Source organism: Trachemys scripta, chromosome 4 (genome assembly GCF_013100865.1).
Source record: "Trachemys scripta elegans isolate TJP31775 chromosome 4, CAS_Tse_1.0, whole genome shotgun sequence".
Classification (NCBI taxonomy): domain Eukaryota; kingdom Metazoa; phylum Chordata; order Testudines; family Emydidae; genus Trachemys; species Trachemys scripta.
In genome coordinates, this window is record NC_048301.1 from 109,336,813 (window position 1) to 109,358,950 (window position 22,138).

General features: G+C 45.1%; 1 protein-coding gene across 6 annotated transcripts in view; it reads right to left on the reverse strand.

Moving 5' to 3' along the window:
* The window catches only part of TSPAN4 (tetraspanin 4), a 491,871-nt gene that overhangs the window by 316,816 nt on the left and 152,917 nt on the right, over window positions 1-22,138 (reverse strand). For 3 of the 6 annotated variants that reach the window (XM_034770346.1, XM_034770343.1, XM_034770345.1), the window contains one exon: window positions 896-975. In XM_034770346.1, coding sequence (XP_034626237.1) covers window positions 896-958 — 63 coding nt within the window. In that variant the 5' untranslated portion in view covers window positions 959-975. Of the gene's footprint in view, window positions 1-895; window positions 1,522-1,561; window positions 1,940-22,138 lie in introns of those variants that run through there. The other 3 variants (XM_034770344.1, XM_034770342.1, XM_034770341.1) reach the window with 3 other exon arrangements.

Here is a 22,138-nt window from a genome sequence, read left to right on the forward strand (position 1 = left end):
TGAAGATAGGCACTCCAACAAAACACCTTCCCATGCAGGGATCTGGATGGGGCTATTTTGAAACAAGAGGAACTCCCTTTCTCTTCTGCCTTGCCAATCAAGTCACTTCATTTTTACATGGGTAAGAGCATTCATGATCCACATCCCTGACCGTGCTCCCTCAATCAGCCTCCAAACCCCTCACTTTCCTGCGCCAGGCAGAGAAACACCCACTAGCTGGCTTTTACCAGCTGCTTTATCTATTAAAATGATGACGTAGAGATGCACGCACGTACATGCCATCATGTGTGCTCCAATGACGCGTGAGTATTGGGTAAATCCAGGCCACAGAATAACAACCTCAGATAACCCAAACTAGACGAGGCAGGCATTGCATTCTACCCATAGCTCAGAGACATTCACACAAGGACCCACAACTGCTGGGGAAGAAAAATCACCTGCAGACTCCTGATACAGGGCTTAATGCTGCAAGGTGCTGATCTAAAAGAACATTTAACCATACGCTTAACTTTAGCCATGTGAATAATCCTTCTGACTTCAATGAGTCTATTCATGTACTCAGTTAACCATTGTATTCAGGTAGTCAAAGGCATACATACAAGTGACCTTTTGTTCAGTATGTTTTGCCCTATATCAGTGTTGTGACCTACCTGTGTAGAACACAGGGAAATGGGAGGGTAAGGAGGGTACCTAGATGACCTTGATCCTGACTTACCACAACCAAAGAAAGATTGGCCTAGACATTGCTTACATCCAACTTTCAGTGCTCACAAATTGGAGGAAACAATATGAAAAAAAAAAAAAAAACTTTCAATACCCAGTGTTTTCCCCCCACCTCTTACTAAAAAAAGGGGAAACAAAGGCAAACAGCTCTCAGTCTCAGATGCGTACTCACCCAGAAGAGAAGGTTGAAGACAAACATTAGGTACTTGATGCACTGCAGGCAGTTGTGAGCCATGCTGCACCTCTTCAGCTCTAGGAGAAAAATAAACGAGAGATCCAGGTAAAAGACAACGTACTTGTTCCCCTTGGGGGACGTGTACTTAGCCTTGGTGGCTTTAGGGCCCGGGTTGGTGTGGAATCCAAAAAACGAGTTGCTGGCGGCCCCAAACTGGCCACCATACATGCTGCTGTAGCGACGGAAGGCGCCATTTGGAAAACTGTAATCCTTGCTGTCCAAAGAAGGACTCCTGTGATAGGTCGATTCATCGGTGCTAGACCTGCGCATGGTGACTTCCGATTGTTCCACGGTTACTACTGATGTGATAGTTGTTGGATGTTGGCGGTGGGGGGCAATACGTTTATTTATGTTTTCCTCTCTCCTTATCCCCCTATTGCTTTGCACCAGCTGTTCTTTGGTCTGCCATTCTGTCAAGGAGTTAAATGTGCTGTAAAGCAGAGGTTGGCAAACTGGAGTCTGCTCAGCTAGGAGTTAGGGAACAGCGTGCTTCCGTGTGAGAGAGACTTCTGAACAAGTAAACATTCCCTTTGGTTTCACGCTTTCCCCCCCTAGCCCGCCCTACTACCAAAAAGCAAATGAAGAAACAGAGATATACTGTACCCAAAGCAATTAATTTTAAAAAAAGGAAGTATGATCTCGCTTTTGTCGCAAATGCCATATAAAACCCTGGCTCCACATGCTAAAAACACACAAGAGGGAAGGTGCACAGACTTGTGGGCAAGAACAGAAATTATCCAAAAGGCAAGCAGCTCCCGTGCCCCATTCCTGTTTGCCACATTGCTCTGCCCTGAGATGCTCAGCTCACTTTAAAGATCCCTGTTTCTCCTCACACAGACAGAGCCTATGGTAAGTGAGCCACGGAGCTTCATTCACAGTGCTGCTGACACTCCTCTGAGACTCCAGTCCAATCATGCTCTCTGCTAGTATACAGTCACAGCTCTGTGGTCCATCCCTGCATCTGAAGCAAGAGGCAGAGAGAATGAGCGTTCTTACTGTATCTCATGAATGCCTGCTCAGCATTCTCTCCGGCTCCTGCCCTCCCCCAGCCAATCAAAATTACCCTCAGACAACATTACTCCGCACCACCACTACCTTGTTTAAAATAAAAACCTCCCCTTGGTTTCTTCTCAGCAAATCCAACATAAGCTGCTTTTAACCAATCACTGCACAGGTGGAGGGACTACAGTATGTATCTTAGATTTAACCAGGTCCATTCCCCTGGGTAATTCTATTCTCTATCAGTCCTGTGTACATCAAAGCTTGGAGCAGGTTTTAATCATCCTAGCTGCTAGTGGCTCCTCAAATTTGTAGTTCTCAGCAAAGAGCAACTGAATTTAGATTTGGTCTGAAATGCAATTGGTCCTGCAAGGATTGGTATGCATACATTACACATCCAGATTCACAGGCACACATATAGAATGTGCTGCATATGGCATACACATAGAGAGTGCTATAGATGACAGCAAATGTATTTATTAATCCACTTATGACAATTTATCAGATTTTAGACCCAAAAAATCATAACAGTCCCATGCATATATATTTGTTTTTGCAGGAGATGCTATTAAAACTCACTTGCCTGAAGACTGGTCTGGCTTATCTATTATGTTTACTCAGTGTGGGGACTTCTCTTTTTACTTTTTTTCAAATCAGTATCATCTGACTTGTCACTCAGTTTAAGGCTATTTCATTACATTTGCTTCTCTACCTACCTATCTGTTTTTCCATACCCAATCTATTGGGTTGGTGTCACGCTCTGCGTGTGGGGCTCACCTCCCCACAACTGGCCCAAGCTGCTCTAACACTTCAGCAACTAGTAGAAAATCTTTCCCACAATGCAACTTTCTCAGAGAGGAAGGATGTGCTTGTAGTTAAAGCATTGGACTAGAACGCAGGAGAGCTAGATTCAATTCCCTGCTCTGTCACATACTCCTTGCGAGACCCTGGCAAGACGTTTTTGATTTCCTTCTGCCTCAGCTCCCCATCTGTAATATTAACACCTCATTTCTGCCATCCTTTGTCTTAGCAATTTATATTGCAAGCCCTTGGGGCAGGGACTGTCTCTTACTATGCATATTGGGGTAGGGTGAAGAGGTGGCTGGCTGATATTTTTAAAAATTTGTTCATGTGAAGAAATAGGCCAGATAAAACCAGGTCATGCGCGCGTGCGTGCAAACACACACACACGCACACACCAATCAATTTATTTAACAGCAAAGTTACCTTTCTTAGTTCATTCCTGCAAACAAGCCCCAGATTCAGTTCATTTATAAATCGTGAAGACTTCCATTCATCTTCTTCCCCAATATATAAATATACAGCACACCTGCTGCTAGTATTAGAGAGAAAGCACTGCACTAGGTGCTAAGAACATTCCAACTCTGGCTCTTAGCCCACACGCCTCTACAGCCTTGTCATAACTTTTTTGTACCCCAGTTTCCTTATCTATAACAACAAACAACAGCAACAGAGAGTCCTGTGGCATCTTTGAGACTAACAGAAGTACTGGGAGCATAAGCTTTCGTGGGTAAGAACCTCACTTCTTCAGATGCAAGTAAGGTATCTGCATCTGAAGAAGTGAGGTTCTTACCCACGAAAGCTTATGCTCCCAGTACTTCTGTTAGTCTCAAAGGTGCCACAGGACCCTCTGTTGCTTTTTACAGATTCAGACTAACACGGCTACCCCTCTGATAACAAACAACAAAGATATTTCACAAGTGGGGCTCTTTCAGGCCTACAGCAACTGTCCTTCCCTTTCCTTACAGATACAAACTCCATCCCCAATATAAACTCCTTCTCATCTAGGATACGCAAACAGTCCTTCCAGCTCTGAGTTCTGATTCACCACTTACTTCTCCGTAGCTTCCCTCTCTGCTTCCGTCTAGGTATGTAAGGCAGGCAGACCCATTTGGCTGATGAACTCAGCTGCCTCAACCTTACAGAACCTTTACCATTCCCTACCTGGTCCCTGATTGCTGCAGATAAGCCCAGGAGAGGATGAAAATTTGAATCATCTGACTTCTATGAGGTGGCCCCAGCGTCTTCGTAAGACACAGATCGGTAGTGTACCCTGTCCACAACCATACCGACCCACCTCACAAAGGGATGATGGGGATTAATTGATGTTTGATAATTTTTTTTTTTAGATAAAGAGTACTTAAGTATGATAGCAGCCTCTGCATGATCATCTCAACACAAATTGTTTGCTATCATCATTTAATTCTAGTTGTTTCTTTTTAAACCACTTTGCTCATACCAAACATATCTAGGTGCTGCTGATGCACACATCCACTTGGTGCAGCCCAATGTACCTGGCGTCTCTCAATATCCCAGAATGAGGATAGGGTGACCAGATATCTAGGTGTTTGTCTCGATATTTCGCGGTATTCCTTTTTTTTTTTTTTTGCTCCGCCGGTGACCCTCCCCCCCATGTGTCCTGATATTTTCTTCCTCTCATCTGGTCACCCTAAATGAGGGTAATGAATGGAATGATAAACCAAAGGGAATTTCCCCATGCATTTTAGAAGCGGGCTTTCTGTGCCTCTGCCCATGCCATCCAAGTTTATCCTCACAGGGGTCCTGAGGAAACTCAGGGATTTTAATCATTAAAGCTCCCTTACTTCCCGTCTCGGTGCTGTATAGAGCAAATTCCATGCTCCAAGCAGGGAAACCCACAACCACTTCACCTAAAACAGCCCGAAAAGACATCCATGGGAAAGAGTGAAGCACCTCTGCAGCAATCCCCACCTCTACCGACATGGGGGATGGGAGAGTGGTGTAGGTCGGAGGAAAGATTAGCTTTCTGGTTAAAGGAGTGGACTGAGAAGGAGAAAATCTGGATTCAATTCTCAGCTCTTCCACAGACTACCTGTGTGACCTTGCACAAGTCATTTGGTAGCTTAGTTCATCTTCTGCAAAATAGGGGTAACAATACTTCCCAAGCTCACAGGGATGCTGTGAGATTAAAATAATGTCTGAGAAGGACTCAGCTACTGCTATGATGGGGCCATATATGTGTGGCCACATGCACCCCTGTATTCACCCACTACTGTTATAACCGTTGTACAAAATATGCCTTGTGAGGTATCATTTGAAAACTAATAACTGGCTGGTCAACATAATCATGGTGAAATGTGTGTAGCAACATTATATGTGAAGTTATGAACATAAGTTGAAATCATGACCAAAGTGCATTCACCACTTGAAGAATGAGTAAACCTGCTTCTCAAAGACAAAGGACAAGCTGACACCTTACCAAAGCTGATGGGCAATCACCTAACAGATGGAAACAGATCTGCATCTTAGCGAACAACAGCATGGAATCTCTTTCAGCACTTTGGGGGGGCAATGGACCTAATAGATCTGGAATGTCCAGGAGAGGGCTGGACAGTGCTGCACACACGTTTTTTGGGGGAAATCCCGGACTGGGAGTGTGTTTGGGTCATCTTGCAACTAGTAACCCAGGCTGCTGGGAGCCAGAGTGTGACTGGTGTTGCTGACAGGCTGCTGGTGTCAGAGTTGCTGGACCAGGGCTGTGGCTATACACAGACACTCAGGGTGTGACCTGCACGCTGTTTGGGAGGAGCCCAGGTTGGGAGCTACAGCAGCAAAGCATTGTGAGGCATCCCAGGTTGCAGGGCAGGGATGACACTGCCCCTCACTGGTCTGGATTGCAGCCCATAATGCCATAGTATGTAAATAAAAAGAACTATCAAACTAAAAGAAAGGAGAGGTGTATGTAGGTTGCTGAGCACTGCCCCTTTCTTAGGGGTCAGCAAACACCCATGTGCCTCCGGGATGTACAATGTGAGTCAGAAGTGATTCACACCATTTAGCACACACCCCTTGTGAGCCTACAGAAATGCACACGATTATAAATGAATCAATATAAAGAAAAACTAGATATAATGCCTCTCATACTCTGCTGAAATAGTGTCATGTCACCATTTATTAACAACAATGGTGCCTGTCAAGGCTGCTTCCCCACTTTGAACTTTAGGGTACAAATGTGGGGGCCTGCATGAAACTTCTAAGCTTAACTACCAGCTTAGATCTGGTCCGCTGCCACCACTCTCGATGCTAATTCCCTTCCCTGGGTAGCCTTGAGAAACTCTTCACCAATTCCCTGGAGAATACAGATCCAAACCCCTTGGATCTTAAAACAAGGAAAAATTAACCATTCCCACTCCTCCCTTCCACCAACTCCTGGTGGATCAAGATTCAACCCCCTTGGATCTAAAAACAAGGAAAATCAATCAGGTTCTTAAAAAGAAGGCTTTTAATTAAAGAAAAGGTAAAAATCATCTCTGTAAAATCAGGATGGAAAATAACTTTACAGGGTAATCAAACTTAAAGAGCCCAGAGGACCCCACTCTAGCCTCAGGTTCAAAGTTACAGCGAACAGAGGTAAACACCCTAGTAAAAGGTACATTTACAAGTTGAGAAAACAAAGGTAAACTAACACGCCTTGCCTGGCTGTTTACTTACAAGTTTGAAATATGAAAGACTTGTTCAGAAAGATGTGGAGAGCCTGGATTGATGTCTGGTCCCTCTTAGTCCCAAGAGCGAACAACTTCCCAAAACAAAGAGCACAAACAAAAACCTCCCCCCCCCCGCCCAAGATTTGAAAGTATCTTGTCCCCTTATTGGTCCTTTGGGTCAGGTGTCAGCCAGGTTACCTGAGCTTCTTAACCCTTTACAGGTAAAAGGATTTTGGAGTCTCTGGCCAGGAGGGATTTTATAGTACTGTACACCGGAGAGCTGTTACCCTTCCCTTTATAGTTATGACAGTGCCCCACAGTGTTTCCAGAGTGTAATAGGGACCAGCTTAACATCTCCATTATAAACCCTATTTCTGAGGGGCTCAAAACTAGTTCATTTTCACTGGCCTCCAGATGTCACATTATGCCATTCATTAAAACAGATTTGACCCTCCCTCATGGCAAGAAATCAATCGCCCAATAAAAATAAACAGCAAATTCTCAAGCTTCTTTTCCCTCCTCCTCCTTCCCCCCCCCCCACTTCCCAACATAAGGTCCTGGGGAACAGGAAGGAACCTGACACTCTTGAGAGGATGGCACAGCACAAATATTAAAACCTGCCACACAATCAGTCCTTAATGCACATGTGTGGATTTATTTATAAAGCCAAGACGTGAACCAGAAGAAAGAGTTTCTAAAAGTGGCTCCTGGGTAATAAATAATAAACAACACACAGGGCTACCTTTCACACAGGAGTCTTTCCACACTGAAGTGGCCATACATGGGCTAGTGCCAGTGCACCCCAATAGGAAGGATGGTTCCACCTCAACCTTCACCACCCCAGTGACAATATAGCTCATAGTATTGGCAGCTCTTTTAAGGCAGCATTTCTCAAATGCGGCCACCAGGGGCTTTTCTTGCGGCCACAGCCTCCTGGGCTATTATTGGGAGGGGGGAGGAAGTAGTGAGTGGCCCCTCCCCCCCGCTGTTGCTCCTGGATGCACTGTCTTGGTGTTGATTGCTGAGGCGCCAGCAGAGGTGGGGCCCTGCCTCCCCTTTGGAGACACCTGGGGCATAGTGTTGGAGATGCAGGCAGCCAGTGAGTTCCCCACCTTCCTAGGGGCGGTTGGGCTCAGTCTTCAGCCCTGGAGTGGTGGGGCAGCACGCTCTGGCCACAGGTCTTCGGGCTCCAGTCTCCCACTGCCTCCACTCCCACCCCCATCCACTCCATTTCCCCTGGCCCCTGCTGCCTCCCCTGACCCCCTCCCCCATCCAGGGCTTAATTTGTCCCAAGGCTTAACAGGGCTGAATAAATCTGTTGTAAAAAGCAATACTTGTATGTCTGTTAATATCACTTTTCACAACAGACTTACTAGCTAGTAATAAAAAAATTTACAATGATTTGGACACATATATGTGCATATTTATTTGTTTTTCCTAAAGCTAATTAAGTATTTTAGGAAAAAGTGTGAGAGTAGCCACCAGCAAGAGTTGGTAGCCGCACTCTGTGGCCACCAAAAAATGTGTCCCAAGAACCCCTGTTTTAAGGCATCTTTTTGGCAGGGAGCTTGCTATTCTCTCTTCCGTCTAATATCTATCTGTTGCTCACTATCAATATACAGTAATTCAGTGGCCTATGACATGCATATATAGAATCCACCTCTTTTTGATCAATTCTGTTCTAAATTAGAAATTCCTGCAGGAGACGGGAAGAAGTTTTGCACCTCAAATGCAGAGCCCTATAGAAACAGCATTGCCATCAAAGGGCTAGATTCTGAATTGAACTATGTGCCCGCAAGGCAGTCAAAACCCTCCTAACCGCTATCCAAGGGCTACCTGGACTTTAAATATGGGTGATTATGAGTAAATAGGGCTACTCACTTGTTCCCTCCCTGGAGCAAGTGCGCAGGAAAAAGCAAGGAACGGGCAAAGCCCCCTTGGTCTCCAGCCAGAGTAGCTGAACCAGTCCAGGAGGGATGTAGTAATTTCTGCTCATATAGGCCAGCAATAAATTAACTCCCCCGTCAAGCAAGGAAAAAACAGGGAAGGAATCCCAAACCAGCCCACATTAATCTTTATTACCCATCCACTTTCCACATTCTCAATTGCATCTGTACATTGTTATCCTTTGGCCAGTTCATATTGATTCTCAGATACAAGAAAGAAATCACTGTGCGGTCTCACTAACAGAGATTCAGTTGGTGCGGATTTCAGTGGTACACTAACATTTATGTTGTGACAGCTCTGTCCACATTGGTGTGAGTGGAAGTGTCACGTCATGGTGGAGTAGATTTACGTCACAAAATCCTGGCCCATGGAGTAAAGAAGATTGCACAGTAATAACATAAAACAAAATCCTGGCAAAAGATCGATACTGTAACAGGCTTAGATGTTAAAGGCAGAATTGTAACAACTCCATTACCCTTTTACATCCTCTCTCTGAGCAATCTCATCCATTTACATGGCTTCGGATATCATCTCTATACAAACAACTCACAAATCTACCTCTTCACTCCTAATCTGTCTCCTTCCATCCAACCATCTTGGCCTGCCTCTTTGACAACTCCTCTTAGCTGCCTCATCCTCTTCTTACACTTAACAAGGTGAAAACCAAACTCCTTATCTTCCTTCCCTAAACTTACTCAACTTCACCCTTTTTCGATCATGATTAACCAAACTACCATCTTTCCTGCCAAATGGGCCTGTAATCTGGGGGTTATATTTGGCTACTCCCATATCCAGGCCACCTCCAAATTTTCTTTCTTCTTCCTCCTCCACAAGAGTTCCCAGGTCTATGCTTTCCTTTCCATCACTATGGCTAAATCTTGCAGAGTCAGATTTGAAGTCAATTGAAACCAACGGATTTTGGATCACTCCTTCATTGTGTCCACCTTCACTACTACATCCTCTCTCCTCTATGACCTCTCTCTCACGCACGCACACATTTCCCTCTTTGATCCATACAAGATACAATGACTTAACTGATCGTCTTTCTTCGTCAGTTTGTTCATGTCACTCCTTTCTTTGAATCATTCCAACCGCTCCCCATTTGCTATTGCTGGAACTTTAAGCTTCTTTTCACTGTCTTCAAAGCTCTAGACAACTCTGTCCCTGCCCTTAATCAAGCTGGTCTCAATTTGCATTACCCCCTCTCCTATGCTCCAGCAATGTCCCTACCTTTAACAGCCCATTTGTGATCTTCTCACATAAACCCTACCAAGTATTCTCCTATGCTGCCTCCTACATATGGCACAACAGTCCTTTGCTCATCTGCAAGAATCCAACCTTGCCTTTCTTTCCAAGAATTTTCACTTTAAATTGTGGTGATGATTCCAGAGCAGTCAAATCTATTACAAAGTGGCCCACCGAATAAAAACGGCAACCACTGCAAAAACTATAGTATATTTAGGTGTCTCCCTCTATTCTTCCACCATGTGTACATGCAACACTGCACTCTACTAGATCAAAAATGACACACGCTCAAGCATATGTGGTTCTAAGACCTAATACTATCACAGGAATGTCTCTTTCATAGGTTACTGTGATGGTTCCATGGGTTAGTATGATAATAAATCAATTATGGGTTTATTAATACACAGTAAATACTTAAACATGTTAATTAAATATACATACACAGATACCTTCAATGCTTTACATTAAAGCATTAATTAAAACTGACTGCACTGCTTCTCTCTCTGCAACAAGATAACTAGTAAATAAACCTCCTTTCTGCTGTTTTTCCAATGCGCATGTCAGGCCTTAAGAGCTGCTGTGAGGTCAAATTTGGCCCAAAAATTTAGGCTTTGTAAAAACAAGCTCTTCCAAAGGCTAAGACTAATAGAAATGTCTCCATTATATTTTTAAACATTACAGTAGAATCTTTTAAAAAAAATCTAAATAAGCATTTCTCTGGCCTGTTTGCAACTCCAGAACTGTGAGAGTGAAACTGAAAAGAAAAAGAAAAAATCATGAAGCTGACTAATCTATTTTCATTGTCTAAGTCTAGAGAAATGCAAAAAGTAAACAAAGAACAACAGCAGTAAAAGATGCATTTGATTTTTTTAAAGTTCTTTTGCTGTTAATAATCCACAGCTATCAAAATCACAAGTAACTAACTTCTTTCACAATATGGGCGTTCCTGGTGTTCCACTGACCTGCACCGTGTGCAGTCGTTTATACTCAGCCAAAGTTGGGACAATGTGCATGCTCTGATTTGGAAACATTTTACACTCATTTTGCACAGCTGTAACTGATTTTTACAAAGTGCAGGACAACAGAGAATCAGGCTTACAATTTTTGACCTGACCACGTCCCTGTAAGATAAATGGTGGAACAGAGCCATTTAAGGTACATAGTCTCTGTTCAAAAGGCAGAGAGCTCTCTAACGTGAACATCAGACATACGTGAGCACATTGACAGATGGCTGTATTATTATTAATTATCTGAGTTGGAGAGCAGCTTTCCCATCTATAGGACAAGGAGTCAAGGATCTGGTGAATCACTGTCATAGTACGCTAGCCTTAATCGATGTAATGACCCCTCTCCTCCCTTTCTCCCACATAGATTTTCTTGAATTTCTGACACGCTGCACCCTGGGTCAGACACTTGAATGCCAATGGTAGAAAACTAAGGCTGAAACAGAAAAAATATGGTTAAAATCCGTGATCAAAGGATATATCTTGCTGCCCCCTGACTCCTGTGTTTCTCCTGCATTTGCTCCTTGTGGGGAGGCAATGGGAAGTAGTGAGAGCAGCGGGTTTTGGAGACGGCTATCAGGCCTCTGTGAGGGGGACAGAGCTCCGGAAGAATGTGCGTTGGGGCTGGTTACGCTGTTTGTGTATGTACAGTTCCTGAACAGAGAGGGATTATATGTCAGTGAGATAGGCCCAAAAAACCTAATAAGAACTAAACAGGCAAACCAACTACTTGTTTGTCATATTCTGGGCTGTAACCACAGAGCTCACCTGCTTAAGTAGCAATATTTTGGCATATGATGGAGTGGGAAGCTTAGGATGAGTATCAATTTAACAGCCTTTTATCATAGACAGAATTATGAAAAAGTTCATAACCACCGTGGAACCTATTTCAGTGAGAAACCGAATGAACAGTTAAAGAAGAAGAAGGAAAAGGCCCTAGGGATTTGCCTTGCAGTTGTTTATTCCAGCATGGAACACATTCCTTCCCTTTTGTTTACTGGGTCCTTGCTTTGGCATTGGCAATTTTAGCAGCTAGACTTTCAGTTTAAAGAGGCTAAGCCCTGGATATTAGAATGTAAGTGATGCTCTGATAGGGGAGGGGAGGGGAGAACAGACATTCTAGAGGTTTGCTCAACTATTTGAATTTACCAGTCTTTTGGTACCCAAGCGCCCTTTTTTTTTTTAAGAGCTACTGATGCTGCCAACAAAACTTTGAAAAACATTCAACTCAGAGGCAATTCCACTTATATAGCAGATATGTTTTCTATAATTATCTTTCCTTATAAATTAAGGAAATTTGCATGAAAAAGGATATTCATTTAACAGCTCTTCCTCTCCTCCTGCTGATATACACCTGAAGTCATGATCTTTGGTTCATGGCATAATTAGTTGCTATGGAAATAATAAAATCATAGACAGAGAGAAGGTATTTTGGGCATGATTTGCAATGGCGTTTATTTATGTATGTGCAAAGTTGCATACGCAGGAATTGGCCCACTTTTTATGCGCATTCACCTACGTGCAAAGGTGAAGTGCAAATGTGATGGAATTTACACCCACAACCTCAGCTGGGCACATGGAATTTGCTCATGACAATTCTAGCACCTGCAAGCCCAAACAGCAGTGCAAAGAAAATAGAGGAGCTGATGTGTGTGTGCACGAGCACAGTGCTTGCCCCTAAGCCCAGTGGAATCAGTGCAAAGACTATCTTTGACAGAGGATTTTGGATCAGGCTCAAAGTTCTATGTGCATGACTTGGAGGCCTCCTTTTCCATATTGGGCCCTTTAAGTTTCTTATACACTTCTCTGTTAACAGATGATTTTTCCCTGGGGGTTTTAGTGCTTTGTGCTGTCTAATATTTAGTGGTCCAAGTGAGGAGCTTCCACAGTTTCCCTAGGAATAACTATTTATTTTTATGTCATGAGCAGAGAGGATTATTGCTTCAGATGGGGGATAAGCAGCTCTAGCAGATGAACTCTTAAGAAGCAAAAGACCAGTTCTCCTGCCAATGCCCTCAGTAATAAAGAGCAAAGGAATAGAAGCCCAAACAGCAGTGCAAAGAATATAAGTTGAGTTGTTGCCCAAAGAGAATCTTTGCCAGACATTTCCATGCAGAGTCAGCAGCACTGTACAGCACCAGTGCAATATATGTGGTAGCTTTCTTAAAATTAGGTTGCATCTTCTAACCTGAAAGATCAGCTGAGGTTCAAAGAAATAGCACTTCAAACACAGAGCCAGTACACATACTCCTGCTGTCTAGTACAAAGTGATGAATCAGACCTAAAAACCACTGTAACTGCCCACCGGCATGGTAACTTGAGATGGCAGGTATTTTAAAGCAGCTGTGAAGAGGGAAAAAGAAACACCATTGGTTTTTAACAAAGATAATCATTTGTTGTACCCTAGCCGGCATATAATATGCATTACTCTCAATACTGCAGCTGCAGAACAGTAAGTTCAAAATTAACTGTTTGCTTCCATGCATCTTCAGAAACATACATTTAAAGCCAACATTTTCGAAAAGCCAAAAGTTAAGCTCCTACATCCACACGCAGGCTCCTAAAATAAGTTTCAAAAGCAATGAGTACCCGGACATTCTCACTGATTTTAATGTAGGGTTACCATATTTAAAAAATAAAAAAAGAGGACACTCCATGGGGCCCTGGCCCCGCCCCTTTCCCACCAACAGGTCCCACCCCAACTCCACCCCTTCCCCAAAGTCCCTGCCCTAACTCCGCCTCCTCCCCTGAGCGCCCCGCATTCCCCCTCCTCCCGCCCAGCCACGCAAAAAAGGCTGCCCGAGCACTACCGGCTTCACGGTTTGCCGGACAGTCCCCAGACCTTGTGCCCCTTACCGGTGCTTCCCCAGCGCAGCTGGAGTCCGGGAGGGGAAGTGCCCAGCCGGGGGCGCAGGGTCTGGAGGCTGCCCAGCAAACTGTGAAGCCGGTAGTGCTCGGGCTTCGGGCAGCCCCCATGCCTCTGGGCCCTGCGCCCCCGGAGCCCGGGAGGGGAAGTGCCCGGACGGTGGCTCAGGGTCCGGAAGCATGGGGGTTGCCCGAAGCTAGTAGCGCTTGGGCAGCTTGGCTTTAAACAGAGCAGAAGAGTCGAGGTAGGGAGCACAGTAGCCGCGGGAGGGGAAGTGCCCGGCCGGCGGTATTTTTCCCGGACATGTTTGGCTTTTTGGCAATTCCCCCCGGACGGGGGTTTGATTACCAAAAAGCCGGACATGTCCGGGAAAAACCGGACGTATGGTAACCCTATTTTAATGGGAGTTGCTGGGTGCTTGGCACTTTTGAAGATCAGGTCACTTAGACCCAAAGTCAGCGAAACACTTGAGCATGAGCATAATTTGCAATTCAGTGGAACTGTGGGCGGCGTGTGAACTGCAGGCTGGGGGAGGCTACCCACCAACCCTTCCGCTCGAGGCCCTGTCCCTTGCATGCACCTCCCCCTGTCGGAGTCCAGAGCCCCTCCCTACTGCGGCCACCGGTCCCTGCCCCAGGCTAGCCCCCTGAGCCCCAGAGTGCTGGGAGGATATGGGGGGGTTGCAGCCATGTGCCGCCTGCCCTCCTGGCACTGGGGAGCTGGGGCCATGCCCACCTGCCCTCCCGGCACTCCAGAGCTGGGGGAGGGCTAGCCTGGGGCAGGGGCCGGTGGTGAGGGGCTCCCAGCTCCGGCAGGGGGAGGTGCATAGAAGGGGCGGGGCCTTGGGCAGAAGGAGTGGGGCTGGGGGCTAGCGTCCCCCAGCCTGCAGTTCACACACCAGGGCCACCGCACAGGGGGATTGGAGCCACACTGCCACACACAGAAAGCAGGAGGGAGGAACCTGGGGGCTCCGCGTGAGCGGGGCCATGCCTGGCTGTCTGGGGAGGCACAGCCTCCCCAGTCTACGGTACCCGCCGCCCATGAGTGGAACTACTCGTGTACATAAAGTTAAGTATATACTTAAATGCTTTACTGAATCAGGGCCATAGTTAGGGGTGTGATCCTGTGATTTTCAAAAAAGTCCAGCTGGTGCCTAACTCCCTTAGGCTCCTTTGAAAATCCCAGATGAAATATAAACAAACTTCTGTTTTTAAAAAGGACTTGAACTCCTGTGGGGACCTACAGTTTCTTTTTTACTCGGTCTTTTCCATTTGAAAGATAGTAACTTCTGAGGATAAGTAAAAGAACATTACTTTTTATAGGCAGCTAAGCCAAAATATTACGGAGGTTCTACAGCACCTATCCAGAATGTAATCCTTATAAAGCAAGCTTCACCGGAGAGCGTTTAAAATTAAACTGAAATATGAAACAGTCTGCAGCAAATTAAATGGCTTAAACAGAGTATTTGGAAAGGAATAATAAACAAAACACTAGGTGACTATTAAATTTTAATATGAAATGGCAATGCACCTGTTTAAGGAAAATGTGACTAGCCAGATATATACAATGCCATCAGCTATGATCTTTTCTTCTTGATGTATAAGGAACCATGGAGACTTATCTCATCCTAAACACTGACAGTAAACAGCAGGGGTTCTTTTTCCCTGACATCTCTGTAGACACTCAAGCAAAAAAGGGGGAACTCCTGCTACCTGAGAAATGTTATGTGCAGGCAGGGGAACGAGCTTTTGTCTTCTGACTCCCCATACTTAGCATACAGAACAATGAGAAATCAGATCTGGCTTTAGACGCAGAATCAGCAGAGAAGCTTCAGAATAAAATATTGCAACTCACCGCACAATGTAAGTGCTTGAAAATGAAAACATTTAAATTCACAAAATATTTAGTTTTAATTATAACAAAGATATTTAGGGCCCAATTCTCTGCTGGCGTAAATTGACCCCACTGAGGTCCCTCTTCTCCTAAATGTTATCCACTCTCTAGCTGCCAGGTCAGCTAAGCTGCTGTGCCCAGCTTCTGTCCCTGGAGGCAACCTGTTCTATCACCTAAGCAATATGAGGGACCTCAGGCAAATCTGAAAAGATCTGGTCTGACTATTTACAAATCTTTAATTAATTCCTATCAGCTGGAGGCTGAGATGTCACTCTCCTTGCCCCTTCCTTCCTTTCCTTTCCATTCCTTTATTTATTTATTTATTTTGTTCTTTTCGTCTTTCCCTCTCCTTTTGGGAGAAAAAAAACAATAAAATATAAACAAAACAAACGGACCCAGCTACATTTAAATCACTGGATCAGCACCCACCTATTTACATCAGCACACAGATGACCTTTAACCTTATATTCCCCTGTTTAAATTTCTTACTTGACAGTTAGACACTAAAGCAGGGGTCGGCAACGTTGGCACGCGGCTCGCCAGGGTAAGCACCCTGGCGGGCCGGGCCAGTTTTATTTACCTGCTGACGCGGCAGGTTCGGCCGATCGTGGCCCCCACTGGCCACAGTTCGCCGTCCCGGGCCAATGGGGGCGGCAAGAAGCTGCGGCCAGCACATCGCTCGCCAGCGCCACTTCTTGCCGCCCCCATTGGCCCGGGACGGTGAACCGCGTCCACCACATCGCTCGCCCGTGCCGCTTCTCGCCGCCCCCATTGACCCGGGACGGCGAACTGCGGCCAGTGGGGGCCACGATCGGCCGAACCTGCCGCGTCAGCAGGTAAATAAAACTGGCCCGGCCCACCAGGGTGCTTACCCTGGCGAGCCACGTACCAACGTTGCCGACCCCGGCACTAAAGACTTTTATGTTGTTACTCAATGAGGCCTCAATTCTGCAAACTTAAGTTAAATAAAAAGCATGCTAAGTCCATGCCTATTCAACTAAGCAGTTAAGCCTATGTTTAACTTTAACCACAGACTGAAGTATCAGTTGAAGTCAGTGCAACTTAAGCACATATTTAAATGCTTTGCTGATTAGAGAAGAGCTAAAGCATATACATTTATTGAACAGGTGCCTAAGAGGAATTTTCAAAATATTCCCCCATTTTGAATATTTGCTGAAATTCTGAATTTGGATAGAAAAACAAAACAAACATAGTGTATAAAAAACCAACCCACGGCACTCTCAGGGTCAACCCCGCAACCACAACGCAGTTGTTACTTTGTTATATGTATGGCCATTCCTCCGGGTGGCCATAGGTAGGTTGGTTTGTTTCTTGTCTTCATCAGACCATTATGAATTAAACAAGGAAGTTGTCTGAGGTTGTTTCCCTGCAAATGACATTGTCAGGGATGGCAGGGAATGGAGACTGAAGAACGCACAGTGATCACTCATTCACTTCCTTGATTTACAACTTTTTCCTTTCTCTGTATATTATCATCAAGTGTCCCAAAATTCCCACAGCAAAATATGCAGCCAGGGCATCACAGTAACGGTTCTGAACGTTAAACGTTATGGGTCAGATCCATCTCTGGCATAAAATGGCATAATTCCAACGAATGCAAAGTCAGCTCTGTGGATTCTAGTGAATTTGGCCCAAGGAGTGTAATTCTGAGTTTTTCTCTAACTGTTCAAACTTGTAGGCAAGCTTTCCTGTAGCTTTTTAAGAATTAAAATAAATAAAGCAACTAGGAGCACCCAGCCAACTGGACTGCTTAAATGTTCTCACCTTTCCTTGTGGAACAGAGATGCCATCCTTCGCAATTAAACACCCATACAACACTTTGGGCTTGCTTTAGCACCCCGTAAATTCACATTGCACTGACAGAGCAGCACAAGCTGACCATGAAGCAGATGAGAACTCCCCGATGTGGGAGAATCCTAGCCGGGTACAGCTTTACGCCACTTACTTCTTCACCTTCTAGCATAAGAGGCATGTCAGGAGTGGGAAGGAGTGAGGGCCTGCTGATCCTCAGCCAGCAAAATGGCTCATAGGGAGCTGTTCCTGTTACCACAAAATAAAGCAGACTTGAGGCTGCTCTAAAATATGCCAGGGGCTACATCTGCTCCTGACTAGCCCCTAGATTGCTGGGGATGGAAAACTTCAGCAAGCTCAGCTCAGGTGCACCTGAGGATTGATCCTTATATCTGAATGCAGGGACATAAAACTGTGGATGTAAGAATATCAAGCTGGTTTATGAAATATAGAAACAGACACAGTGATCTTTCCATAGGAGATTCAGACTGTATCTCTTTCCTTATTACAGTGCCCAGGTGTTTTCACTAGGGCAAGAGAGAATCTCTGATTTGATTGGAGGCACTTAATATGCATAACCATCTCCAGACATTTGAAGATTGCCATATAGATCTAGCAGTACCAATAATATTGCTATAAAATGGTGTATAATTGTGAGCCTATTAATCTTTAATTAGAATGCCTGCTGGCCTTTTCTGAGGGCCACCCAAGCCTTGTGTTTGGGAGAAGACATGCTTACTTTAAATTACTCTTTGTTAATGTCCATCCATTTTATCTGGGCCCACGATAAACTATCATAAAGCTACTGCTGTCCCTACTCTGTCTAAGGAGATTTGTTATGTCAAAGGCTGGAAAGTATTTCTTAGGCAACACAAGACTGGTGAAAGTGCTGATATGATGAGAACTCCTTGGCCAAAGTCAATTAGCAATCTGCTAAAACTGGTCTTCACTTGCCTTCATCTGTCCTGGAATAATAATAAAATAATAATAATAATAAAAACAGCAAATAGCCCACTAGACCAGTGCTTCTCAAAGTCAGGCTGCTGCTTGTTCAGGGAAAGCCTCTGGTGGTCCGGGCAGGTTTGTTTACCTGCCGCATCCGCAGGTTCGGCCAATCGCGGCTCCCACTGGCCGCAGTTCGCTGCTCCAGGCCAATGGGGGCTGCGGGATGGGCGGCCAGCACATCCCTCGGCCTGCACCGCTTCCAGCGGCAGCCCGACTTTGAGAAGCACTGGCCTAGACCATCTCCATTCTTCCAGGTCTCGGAGGACCCAGCTATAGAGATGCTAGAAACAAACCTTCCCTGGTTTCTTAGCAATCTAGACTTGAGGGACGGTGGCTATTTTTTGTGACTATCACAGAGGACAAAAAGCCTACTGTACTAGGAAGCCACTCCAAAGTTCATTGAAGTCAATGAGAGTCTATCCATTTACCTCAACAGGCTCTGGGACAGGCTACCCTCAGTTACACCTGTGCAGCCCCCTTAGCAGAATTGTCGCCTCATTTAGACACACAGATCTCACTGCCAGGGTGTAGTATAAGTGTATCAGACTGGGATTAGTTACACAACTATCAGACTAGGTTTATAACAATCATGCAGCCCCAGTGATGCCTGTGCAGTTAAATTACTGTGGACAAAAGCCGCATTTTAACAAGTCTTGTAATTCAACAGGAGGGGCAGTCATCTGCTCCTAAGATTTCCTTTTGGGGGTATAACCTCTGCATGTGACGGGGGCAAGGGAAGCAGAAGGAATGAGTTTGGAGGCTCACCTGGTTGCAACAGAATCAGGGGACTCACAGAACTGGTGAAGATCAGACAGACATGTAAGGGATGTGACAAGTTCTTAAACCGTGGGGGTTGAGAGGAGAGGAGGGGCTGGAACTGTTATTCTATTTGTGAGTGCCCTTTGATGGCCTGCCGACAGCGTGGAACTGACAACACTCCCAGAGGAGCCATGTGTCCACTCCTCCCACTTCAGCCAGATGCAAGATACTGTACTAGGATGACAGCTGCCTCGCCCCTCATCCCCTGGATAATAACCATCTGAAAGGCTTCAGTAGAAACATACCCCCATTAAAATTCACCTCATCATACAAGATTCCTTATGGTTAAAACTTGCTCTAATGGCATTAACCTCATTCTCCTTGACAAACCTAGGGCACAAATTCCACAATCCCTGCACTACATGGGTAAATTGCTCCAAACTGTCTCACCCCGGGATCTTTTCACTGCTGCAGCATGCTCTATTTGACAACTCCGAATGCAGCCATAAGCACTACGGGTCCTGGCATGATCTCTCCTCGGCCTCACCAGTTCCTGGGTGTCGAACTCTGATAAAAAGGGAACCATGCCACAGTCAGCCTTGGCACAGGCTAATTTACAAATCTGATTTCCCTCAGCGTAGCTATTTGCATATCTTATAAACTAGTGTGTCGTTTCATTGGAAGCCAGTGTACCATAGCTTCATATCAGAGGGAGTTTTTTTTTCTTTTTTTAAATATTAGACACTCATTGATTGCAACTTGACAACTCTGGAGTCAATTAGATGATAAAGGGTCCATCACCTGTTGGTTGGCTCCAAATCTATAGAAAGTGACACAATCGGCACAAAGAAATGCATACTTTACATGTTTTCTGGTCTTTTTAATCCCAAACTACAAATCACAAAATCCACGTAACAAAAACCACAAATCAGAGGATTACACAGGAGGTTCCCCTTTCTCTGGCCCTAGGGATAGTCTGGTCTCAGCTGCTTATTCAAGCTCAGCAACAGACAGACTTCAAAACAACCTCTTCTCTTCTTATAGTCCCAGTGGTTCCCAAAATAAGATAACTGGCTTTAGCTCAACTTGGCAACATTCCCTCATGGCTGCATTCCCCAGCAAGCCTGTCTGGCACCCACTTGCAGCTCTCCACTTCCCCAGCCATAAAAGCAGGTGAGGGTTTATCCACCTTGTCAAAGAGATAACCACAAGGCTGGCCAGGCCACTGTGGGGCCTACCTTTACATCTGTTTGCAGAGTCCAAGTGCTTCTAGATCAGAGCTGACAACATTTAAAAGGTTCTTTTTCATTAAAAAATAAAATGAATAGAATGTAATATCATCATCCCAAAAAGTAACCCTACCATGCAAATGAGAGAGCAGGCTGGGCAGGAGCTGGCTGATAAGTGCCCTAAGAGGGATTTAAGCCACTGGCCCGTGCTGAGCATTGATGGGAAGGGGAAAACACATTCAGGATTGGGGAAAATAGTAGGGCATCAAGGCAGCTGCTCCTCTGTTACTAGACAGGCTGCCCCGGGGACTGAGGAAGGATGACCTTGTGGTTAAAACACTTGGCTAGGACTCAGGAAATCTGGGTTCAATTCTCTTCTCAGACACAAATCACTAAGTTTCTTTGTGCTTCAGCTCCTCCCAGGGGTAAAACGGGGACAAAATTGTTTCTTTCTCCACCTAGTTTATCTAGATTGTCAGCTCTCCATATGTTCATGTCCATCACAATGAGGCCCACATCTTGTTTGGGCCCTCTAGATGCTAGTTTAAAGGCTTGTCTACACAATGGGGTAATGTGCACTACAGGGGTGTGATTTTTAAAGCACACTCCTGCGATGCACGTGAATTGGTCCATGTAGATCCTGCTGATGCACACTAACGATTTCCTAGTGTACTGTAACGTATGTTACCTAGGTTATGCTGCACTAAGGAATCTTTAGTGTGCACCAGCAGTGTCCACATGGAGCAATTAATGTGCATCACATTAGTGCACTTTAGAAATCCCACATGCATAGTGCACATTACTCCACTGAGCATACAAGCCCTTACACAAATAATATGAACAACAAATTGCAAAGTATCACCAGGCTGTTCTGAAAGGTACTCAATTGGAAATCCTTAAGCAGCAGTCAAGAACAGGAAGGAGGAGGAGGAGGAGGAAAAGGAAGGTAGGCTCTGAAGGAGAAAGACACAGAGAGCAGTTCTTAGCCACTTGAAGCAGAGTAACTGGAGAAGGGGGTGCAATGCAGTATTCTTCCAGCAGAGGATCCTGCATCCTAGAAGGAGTTGCAGGGGGAAACATACAGACTGAAGACGGAGGAGGAAGAGACAGCAGTGACTTAGCAAGGGATGAATGTGTAATAGAAACTAAAATTGCTGGGTTCAGGTGCTGCTATCACATTTTACCAATTTAATTTGTTTTAACACCCCTTTCCATTCCTGCATCCAGTGTGCATGGTGCATGTGTCTGTATTATCGACAGCAGAAATATACACCAGCATCCATTCCAGTCTCTGCTCCATCCCGATTATCTTCTCTGACATACCATGATGCCTTATTTAGATGGTAAAACAATGGGCTTTCTGGTGCCACAGCACCGCTTCATCCCACTTTGGAGACACATACCAAAGGAACTGAAATCAATATCACTGCCATGATTTAATTTAGTTTATTGACCATGTTAAGCTCTGTCAGGAGACAGAGGCTCCAGCAAGAAGACATGCTCTACTCTGCCTTCAGATGTTACATAGACTCAGAGCAACAGAGGTGTAGCACACAGCATTTCAAAGCAAATCACTTTGCAGTAATAACATTCAAACACTAAGGAGGCTTATAAGATTTTTTATTATTACACTTCAAATAAAAAACACTTTCCATGTGGAAAATAAAACAGCTTTAAAAACAAAACAATTCAGTAGACTGTACCCTGGATGGCAATGGCCCCCCAAAACCAGCAGCAGCACGTTGGCATTTTTCCCAGGGTGGATAAAGGTACACTTTCATTCTTTGCAAGATGGATGAGGCTCTTTGGGGGTTATTCCAACCTCAGCAGTGTGGAGAGAGCTACTTACAGGGATCTAGACATACATCAGTAAAGGAGAGGGTGGGGTGGTGGAGGTATTCATTGGGATATAGCCACACTTCAGTACAGGCAGGAGT